The 10,699-nt window shown below is 30.9% G+C and overlaps 1 protein-coding gene across 1 annotated transcript; it reads right to left on the bottom strand.

Annotated features, from left to right (window-relative positions):
• LOC111619979 lies at positions 1-3,610 on the bottom strand. Its single transcript, XM_023361822.1, has 7 exons — positions 3,527-3,610; positions 3,251-3,321; positions 2,620-3,097; positions 1,884-2,062; positions 1,221-1,641; positions 793-932; positions 1-99 (listed from the first exon to the last, which is right to left on the bottom strand). The coding sequence occupies exons 1-7, from the start codon at positions 3,573-3,575 to the stop codon at positions 1-3; spliced, it is 1,437 nt and encodes a 478-aa protein (XP_023217590.1). The 5' UTR covers positions 3,576-3,610.
• Between the last annotated feature and the right edge of the window lie 7,089 nt (positions 3,611-10,699).

The raw sequence follows: 10,699 nt of genomic DNA, 5'->3' as shown, positions 1-10,699 counted from the left end.
TTATCCATCACACGAATGCTTTGGTTTAATGCAGGGAAAAATGAAAAATGTCATTCTTCTGAGAATCTGCATCACAACGTCCAAACATTTTGGAGGTTCCTGAAAAAAGTATAAATATTTTAATAAATCAAAAATAATATAAAACAATTTTCAAGTATCTTAAAAATATAAAACGAAATATTCTAGGCTTATATATAAAGTGTTTTTTTTGCAGAAAAAATTAATTGTACTCGACATCAATTAAAAAACTTTTAAACTTTTAAAATATTTTGATGTAAAAATGACAAAAATACTCCGAATTAGTAAACAATTCATTCAATAAATGAACATAAATAAAGATGTGTGATTATATTTTATATAACGACGTTTGAATACTAATAAATGAAATTGCCCTACGAAAATCAAACGGTTAGAAATGGCATAAAAAATCGCTATTAGAAAGACACGCATTGTTATTTCTAAGTGTTATCAATAATACCTAATTGTGAAAATGTATTTTAAGTTGTAACATTTCTAAACGTTTTGAAATAAAATAATTTTACATAAAAATTATTAATTGTCATGCATTAAACAACATTAAAAACAAAATCTCAAACAGTTTAAATTAGTAAGTTAATTGTAAATTCAGATAAATATAAGTAATAATTGCAACCAGTTTAAATACAGTATTTCATGATTATTACAGATTTAGAAATGTCCATTTTATAAAATGAATACTGTAGTTATTATATTAATTTACATATATTATTTATAAATGTCGACAAAAGTAGGAATAGATAATCGTTTTCTTACGTTTTTAACAGATTCCGAAATGATTTCTGCTCCAACGAAACTTTTATCTTCGTCGTTTTTCGTTTCTTGGATATGAATTTCCTTTGTGAAATTCTCAGTTTCATTGTTTATTGGATCTTTGTTTCTTTCCTCGCTTTTTTCTGCAAAAAAGACAATCTTACTGTTTAAAACGTCTCTTAAAATTTCTATTGAAGTTATAAACTGCTACATCAAACACGATAAAGTATAATTAAGATTGGGTCTGTCAATGTATTAAAACTCGTCAGAACTACTTTAATATATAAATGTGCTTTACGGCTAACAACGTGTTATTATTTTCAAAGTAAACTATTCTGGAAATTTGAGAATTCTTCGCATATTAAAACAATGTTTAGTTATACAAATGAAGAAAAGCATTAAGGAGATAAATACTATATAACGTATCTTACCTTCTTTACATTTCTTCACTCGAATCGTTTCCTCGCCATTGCCAGGTGTTATCATTTCATCTTTGTCTGATGAATGGGATGGTTCAATATTTACATCAATTGGTGATTCACTTTCGGATAAGGATTCAAATATATCACCGAATATCGATACGTCAGTTTCAGTATCGACCTCATCAGATTTTTCATTGGAATGAAAGTCATTGTCATCTTCACTTATTGTAGTGCTCGTTTCTAATTCATCGCTTTCGGATAGCTCGGACAGTTCGTCTTCGATATAATAAAATTCTTCTTCCTCGTATATCACTTCTTTGACTAACGATGTTTTTTCTAAATATCTAAAAGCGCATTTCAGAGGTCTTTCGTAGAATTCGTCCTTTATCCACGCGGGAGGCATATTCAGGAGATCGGATTTCGTTGGAAACTAAAATTTAATTTTAAAATATTTATTAAGATTTAGTAAATTTACACATTCAATTCAAACAGTATTTGACAGTTTTTAGTTAATTTATTTAATGGCCTTTAAGAATATTTTCTTATACATTTGGCCAATTTATATCGAGTGTTTTTTACAATGTCTACTGCTATTACAATGTTGTATTTATTAAGCGATGTAAATATCAAGAAATTTGCCGAAAAGAATAATCTAATCATATGTAAACTTACAGTAATAGAAACTTCGTCGACATCGAAATCTTCCGATTCGTCAATTGTGGTGTCTCCTGTTACGTTCATTGTTGTTTCAGTTTGTTTAACTTGCTCCACAATTTCTTCTGTATTGAAAGATGCGGAATTATCCGTATCAGAATCACTTGTATATGAAATTCCAGGTTCTGATTCCACTTCTAAAGTATAGCAATGCACGAAAAAAAAAATCACTAAACTTTATTTCAAAGTGATACAAAATATTAAAGCAAATAAATTTCTTTTATATTAAATGTACAAAATACTATAACTTTATGTTGAAATTTATTATGAATATTTAATAAATTTGTTTCAAAAAATTCTTAAAATTGTATTATTATATTTCGTGAATGAACATTCCATTATAATTAGCCAGAGTTGTGGACACCCGACACAAAAATTACGGGGTCGTAGTCCACATATCTGACTGTTTTCTCTATAGTCGTATTTGTACTGATGAATTACATTTACTATTTATGTTTATTTATATACTTAAAATTATATAAAATGTTTTCTAGGGATTTTGTAATTAAACTGTTATTGTACAAGATCTAAATGGTCTATTGGCTGTAGGGATACGGCCTGGGCTTTATTTCATTAGCCCTACGAACACTTATTTTAAATATAACTGTTGTTATTGGTACATAATCATTAATATATTAGTTTGTGTTTTATGTATTTTGTATGTTATTATTAATGTAAATTTAATATAATTTACCATTATTATGTGGATGCGTAGATATCGAAAAATCTTCACGAGTTTCTAATAAAGAATCTTTATTTTTTATTATATCCGGAACGACAATTTCATGTTCGGACACTTCTTTTTGAGTCTCACATTCCGATTGAGGATTATTTTCCAACATATTTGGTTGAATCGAATGTAGCGACGTCTCGGCTACAGGAGACTCCGATTCGTTTATTCGCATTTGAACTTCTAGAAGTTCATTTTCTTCCATCTCTGCCCGTGGCCAAAATTCTGGTATATTTGTTGCCACTTCAAACTGCTGCTCTTCTTGGAAAGGTTCATTTGAAACCACTTCCGCCTCTGACCAATAATTTGGGGTCTGAAATCCTTCTAATGGCGGTCCGTATAAACCGTCTTGACTTGGATGTCCGTAAGCAAGCGGTACAGAAGCTTGCTGATATGGAAAAAGTAGTGAATAATGTCTATATTCGCCATTTGGTATGAAATACTAAAATGTAAAACAGAATTAATTAGTTATAAAAATATTAAGTATTTGTATTATTTTTATGCAATCTTAACATCACTTGTATAATTTATTTCCGTTATTGTATGAATATTTACTGTAAGATAAAGTAAGATAAAATTGTATTTTTTCACTTACTTGATAATCATAAGTAACATAAAAACCATCTTCGTACCAGAAAATAGTTTCAATGCAATAACAATCAACATCTGTAAATAATAATTTTATAATTATTACATGTAATTAACTCATTGAAACGAGAAAGTACAGAATTGATCATTATCATAGTTTACATTAGAATATTTTCATTTATTTTCTATAAGTTACATTTAACGCGATGCTTTTATTTACGTTGTTAACCCGCGGTGATCTAATGAATAAAATTATATGTATAAGAGGAAGTGGTAAACTTACTGATAAAACTCATCTTCAACAAAATAATAAACAGAAAATTAACTCGCATCGAATAACTTCGACAAAAATTTCGCTTTGACAATCGCCAAAACTATATTATTAGCAATTATTGTTAACGCAGCAATAGACGAAATAGGTATTGTTGCGCGGCGCGTACGACGCGCGTCACGCGCGCGATAATCAGTTAATTGCCAAGTACATTATAAGAAGCCTAATATAATTGTATAGGATGATTACTTCTGTTTCGTATTACTATTTGCATATGGTTTTGTTACTATCCGTTTGTAAAAAGATTGAATTCGAATCTCGAGTTAATATTTACCTCGGCTCGGAGCGTCGTCGCGTTGCGTTTCTTATTATTCTCGATACGTTTATTAGTCTATATTACTATTGCTTTGTGTCCCGGGGTGCAAAGAGTAAAATAAAATGAAGGCAGTAAAAAAAGTTAAAGGAATGGTGACAGAAAATAATTTTAAACCATATTCCGTTGCCTTCTTACGTAGACATCTCGAGGTATGAGGCAGCTAATTTATTTGTTAAATCTATTTATTTACTTGGAATAGTAAGAAGATAATACACTCTTTTGTTGTTTCTTTTAACAGTGGCGTGCCGTGACATTTGATGATAGGAAAGCTGTGTTTCCATAAAAATTTTGAACAAATACTGGAAATAACAAAAATAAACAATTTATTTACTTTCATTCTAAAATAGATAATTGACACAAAACAAAGATTTAAAAACTTGTTTTTATTATTTTTTATAAACTAACTCTATTAGGCAAATTTTTTCCCGCAAAGTCGTTAATTACTTTATCATAAAAATAGCTTGTCGTTGATTCCGTCAAAGTATTAAAAGGCTCTTTTTCTACCGAAAGCAATGCTAGTGACGACGATCTTTCCTCCGACCGAGTGTGTTTCTTGCCAATGTATCAATTCGCTTCGTGGTTGAAAAACTGCGCTCAACAGACACACTGTTAGAGGGTACCTTAAAAATTAATGATATTAAATCATATAATTCTTTTAGTACATCTTTGTTCAGATCGTCATTAATTATATGTTTTGTGTCAAAGAGTGATTTGCCAATATAGTCTGGATACGAATATAAACATTATTATTCACTACGTAATTTATATAAATCAAAAAATTCTCCATAATATTTACAGTACAGTCGACCCTCCTATAAGATATAGATACGTTCCAATTTATTAGGAATCCGATTTCTTACAAGTTGTTCCAATCACAGCCCGACACGTGTAAAGTTTACGGACTACGGCTGATTGAAAGGTTTTCTTCCATAAAATTAATAGATTCTACACTAATCNAATTATTAAAATCTAAAAGTGATAAAATTCTAGATTTTATGTCTGAAAATCTGTCAATATAATTATAATTAAATATAGCTTTGTACAGAAACGAACATAAAAATAACATAAAATCTTTACTTTTTAAATCTCAAAACAATGCACTTACTAATGGCTCCGTATCAGTGGCTAGTGGATGGAATCATTGTAAGCGTTATACGATATTTTGGTGTGGCATCCATCGGCTAAACCGCGTGAGATTGGTGCTCTGTAAAGCGCAAGCGCGAATGCTTTGTAATCTGGATGCTTTACACGATTCAGATATTTTCACCGTAGAAGATGTCCCGTATTCGACAATATATGCATACACGAATTTATATTCGAATGTGAGATCCGATCTATGTGTAAACCAATTTTTCACTTTCCATCGAAACTTTCAACATACCATATTTGAAATAAATTTATCACCTCTCCGTTAAAATAACATCGTCAGAAAAAAGGAGTCAAATATCTCATCAACAATGATAGCAGGTTATAACTCTCCTCTTTAATGTAAGCATTCACCTATCCAGGCATTCATTCTCACACTGCAAGACTTACAGCCGATTGCACAGACAACGTTTACAGCCGATTGCAGAGAGAACGTTTAGGTGCCGACGACGATTTAGAGATCGTGTAGACCGCGGTTGAGAAAAATTTCATTGCAGAGACGGCGTTTCTCGCTTGCCACAGTTTAGACAGCGATTAGAAACAAGTTATTTGACCTGCTTTCTAAACTCCCTTGATAGCAGGTTTACACACCATTGTAGGCCTACCTGAATAGAAGTCGCCGTATTCATTTGTTCGAACTGATAACTTTAATGAAACTATATAATTAATGCATGTTTAAATGTATATTTCAGGTAATCTGTGATGGAAAAATGAAAATTAGAAATATTGTTGCTCGATGGCCAGGTTCAACGCATGACAGTAGAATTTTTACTAATAGCAGTATTAAAGATAAACTTCACCAAGGATATCTGGTTGGTGACAGTGGCTATCCTTGTTTGCCATATTTAATGACCCTATTTTTACATCAGCAGAATCATACTGAAAGACGGTATAACGAAGCTCATTCACGAGCAAGAAATATCATCGAGAGATTATTTTGGATCTGGAAAAGACGATTTCCATGCATTGGAAGTTGTCTGAGAACTAAATTAGACAACACATTTAATATAATAATAGCCACAGCAATTTTGCACAATTGGGCCATTGATTTTAATTAGGAACAGTTTATTACTGNATTTTGCACAATTGGGCCATTGATTTTAATTCGAAAAATATATAAAAAGTAGCAGCTTTTTTGCCAGTGTAATTTTATTTTTAATTAAAATTTGCGATTAACAATATTTTTAAATTACTGTTAATATACCGGTATTAATACATAATATAATGTTATATTATATATTAGTCTTACATTATTAGTACTTCCCTGACTTACTCCTTTTGGATATGTCAATGAAGTTTATAATGCTTAATTTCATTTGCTTTTTTATAAACACTTTCTCAAACAAAAAAACAACTAACATCAGTTCAAAAATGATAAAATGACCATTTTATGGCATGTTTTTCAGCTTTAACTGGATTATTGTAAATACTTAAAGACAAAAAAAAAAAAAACCTAATTCCAGCAATAACTTTATAATTTTATCTAACGCTTGACTATCTGTGTAGCCATCGTCAGAATCGAACACTTTGAATAGAATTCTTTAACGTTTAAATATTAATTTCTAAACCAGAATTATTTAAATACAAATTTAGTGCTGCAAGTTATGCAATTTAATGGTTCAAAAGTTTTTAAATATATTTTCCCTTAATTTGAAAACAAATAACTTATATTACACTACACATAACCATTGTGTTATTTCATTTATATTTGCATTTTTATGTAGTAACTAATTACATTTAGAGGAATGACCACTGGCTTTACAATTTCCGCATTTACAACTGGTATAAATTTTCTATTATGTCTGTACGAAATGATACAAATAAATGTTATTTTTATCGCTATATCTTTGAAATATCATGTAATTAACCTGTCAGAAACATAAGATTAATTTATAACAATAAGCTAATGAAAATAATTAATATGACTCGCGTTCTGACAGTTTTTCAAGAATCATTCGAGTCCAGGGAACGAAGCTGCTTGGAGCTTAAGGGACATTAAAACAAAAAAATAGTCTACTGTATATATTTTTTGGAATTATGAGAAATACAGTTGTATGAAGGGTACAACAGATGGGAAGAATGAGGAAGAAGAGAGTTTCCTTGACTGGCATTTTGTATGAAATGTCATTATCAGTCTTAGGTACAAGAAGAAAAAGTCAGCTCCTACGCTCTATCAACGATAAGTGTCTAAATAGGCTTTGTTCGGATCTACTGTATTCGGTTAACTTTTGCAATGCCTGTTATCACATTTCAGCATCCTCAATAGCTTTTTGATGATTAATTTTAATATTTATTATGTTTAAAAACACATTCTCGAGTTTATTTTCTGAATTACTGATTTGTTTGGAATAAACTTTTTTATTTGAGAGAATCGAGACACACACATTAGTTGACTGCTTCGATCGTATTTAGTAACCCTAATAAAAAAAATAGAATATATATATATTCTATTTTTTTTATTAGGGTTACTAAATACGATCGAAGCAGTCAACTAATGTGTGTGTCTCGATTCTCTCAAATAAAAAAGTTTATTCCAAACAAATCAGTAATTCAGAAAATAAACTCGAGAATGTGTTTTTAAACATAATAAATATTAAAATTAATCATCAAAAAGCTATTGAGGATGCTGAAATGTGATAACAGGCATTGCAAAAGTTAACCGAATACAGTAGATCCGAACAAAGCCTATTTAGACACTTATCGTTGATAGAGCGTAGGAGCTGACTTTTTCTTCTTGTACCTAAGACTGATAATGACATTTCATACAAAATGCCAGTCAAGGAAACTCTCTTCTTCCTCATTCTTCNGAAAATTCAAATTGAAATTTGCAACATTTGGAATGAGTTGTGAAAAACCACAATTCGCTTTTTCACACAGATTTACTTTACTAGTAGCAACAGTTGTTTGGCAAATAGGTGCGGTGACATCGGCATAACGTTGCCTAATTAGCCGTAATAATCTGGTTTTTTTAGTCTTTGCAGATAAGTGTCGTTAGAATATATGTGGCCGGCTTGCCTGGCTGCCTGTTAAACACGCGATAGGATTAGCGGAGATAGCAGCGCGACTCCCGATCGCCTCCCCGAAAGTAGTAGTAGAAAGGTGTCGATAACGTAGAAATACCCATATCCGTGGAGATGTTTGGAGTTGGAAAACACACACACACCCGTGGGGGTTTGAAGATAGAATAAAAAGAATAGGAATATGTCACATAGAGTAATTTTGGGAGGGGGCTATATCCTGCGAAGGGTCACTGGTAGAGATATGGTTTCTTTGACTTTTTTGTTCCTACAAGTATGCTCTACAGCTCTGTTAAGGTTCCAAACATTCGGATCTTGAATTGTGCCGAATTTTAGTGTTTAGAAGGCAAAAAAATGTAATTCGAGTTACACAATATCTGAACATTTCAGTTTAGTTTTCCAATGTTATAAATTATAGGTTTAACGCCTTAAAACTTTTACATAGATATTTTTGAAACTGAAAAAATTTGATTGAAAATTATGTCAGTAAATTCAGTTTTGCAATTTAATTTATATTTTTTATGTAAACGTTTTTATTCATTTTTATTTTATCTTAATTAAGTTTTAATATCCATAATCTCGAACCTTTATCAACGAGGCTACAGAAAGCAGACGAACAATAATGGCGTCTTGTTCATACTTTGAATGAAATATGTGAAGGTAAGTTATTTTAAAGCCTAGAAAAGTGGATTGTGTATAATTTTTATTGAAAATTAATGGATTTACATCCAATAAAGCCAAAGATAGCTGATTTTATCTCTAAAATCTTATGAAACCGTTGATTTAACGGTCGAAATTATCGGAGATCGTCTGTTTAGAATTATGTCAAATTAACTTACAAAATGATAAATTTATATTGTAATTTATTGAAAAAACGGACATTTATAATGTTTTAATTAAATTTTATTAAATTTTAAAAGTTTTTAATAAAATAAACGTCGAAAAATCAGGATAAGATATTTAATACCGTACAAATTAAATGTGTTAATGACGTCATTCGTGACGTGAGAAGAGATTAATCAGGCAAATCTTTGATGCTTATCCTTTGTCTGTAAGATTTGTCATTTTAAATATATTCTCCGACTACAAGCATTGTTATATTTAAATTTTTTTAGATCATCGTAATACATTCAAATATATATGGAATACTAAAACCATATTAGTTGCTACTTAGACAAGAATTTTAGAATCTTTAGAAGGAAAACAAATGTAATTCGAGTTACCCAATATCTGAACATTACTTAGTTTTCTAATGCTGTATATTTAACGCCTTAAAATTTTTACAAAGATATTTTTGAAACACAAAAAATTTGATTTGAAAATTATGATGTCAGTAAATTCAGTTTTGCAATTTAATTTATACAGGGTGGACCAAAAGTCTCTTAATATTTGAAATGCCCGCTGCTTCCACGTGGGCGCTGGTATCGGGGCGGGGAAGGTATCAGATGGGAGAGAGGCCAATAGGGATTTAGTGTCAACGTGCGCTTTGTGTTCGCGAGTACTATAGAAAAACAACGATTCTGCGACCGAAGCTAGACGGAAATTTTGTCCTCATTACAATATACGGAACGCAACTCAAGCTCCAACAATTCAAACAATTAAGAATTAGATGCGAAAGTCGAGACGACGGGTTCAACATTAACGCAGCCACGATTCGGCCGACCCCAGAACGTCCAGAGAGCCGGAGAACATAAGAGCCGGAGAACGTCCAGAGAGCCAAGACGTCCAGAGAGCCGGAAAACATAGAGCGTGTACGAGCGTCTATTCGAGAGCAACCGCGCCTGTTCACTCGAAAGCGGTCTAGTGTCTTAAATGTGGCCAGAACATCTCTAAATCGCATTCTACACAAGGACCTACATTTACACCCGTACAAAATTCAAATTGTACAGAAATTGAAGCAAGGAATTGGCCAAAAACTGATATAACAAAAGAGGTGACATTAACTTGCCACTTCGCAGCCCGGATTTGTCCCCAATGGACTTTTTCCTTTGGAGATATCTTAAAAGTAAAGTTTACATCAGCAACCCAGAGTCTATTGAAGAATTAAAAGAAAACATATCCAATGAAATGCAAAACATTTCACCAACCACTTGTCGGGCGGTCATGGAAAATTTCCGGTCCAGGTTACAGGAGTGTAAAAATAAACAAGGCTACACTTATGTGATGTTGTATTCAAAAAATAAAACTCTTTATAATTTAAAACTCTTTATAATTTAATAAAACTCTTTTATAATATACTTTAAAATACAATAAACAGTTGTTGATTAAAACAGCGTGTTTATTTTTTATGACCATTTGAAATGTTAAAGGACTTTTGATCTACCCTGTATTTTTATGTAAAACGTTTTTATTCATTTTTTATTTCATCTCTTAATTCGGGTTATTGTATATATAAATACTTAGGTAAAAAGTTTTGTAGTATGTAATTAAGCATTCAAATACTTTACTTATTCAATATTTAGAAGTCCAAGAAATTTTACACATTACAGTACTGTATTTATGCCTTTTTATATACACATACATATACAGTATATTAAAATAGAATAAACAAAGAATGATCCCTGTAAATGTAGTTTTCCATCTTATCTTCGATGTGTAACAAATCGACAAAACTTTTTAAATTTTTATTATTGTGATGTAAATAAA

The sequence above is a fragment of the Centruroides sculpturatus genome, unplaced genomic scaffold, assembly GCF_000671375.1.
Source record: "Centruroides sculpturatus isolate CEXI.00-Female unplaced genomic scaffold, Cexi_2.0 scaffold117, whole genome shotgun sequence".
NCBI classification, from domain to species: domain Eukaryota; kingdom Metazoa; phylum Arthropoda; class Arachnida; order Scorpiones; family Buthidae; genus Centruroides; species Centruroides sculpturatus.
This window is presented reverse-complemented; position numbering and strand designations above follow the sequence as displayed.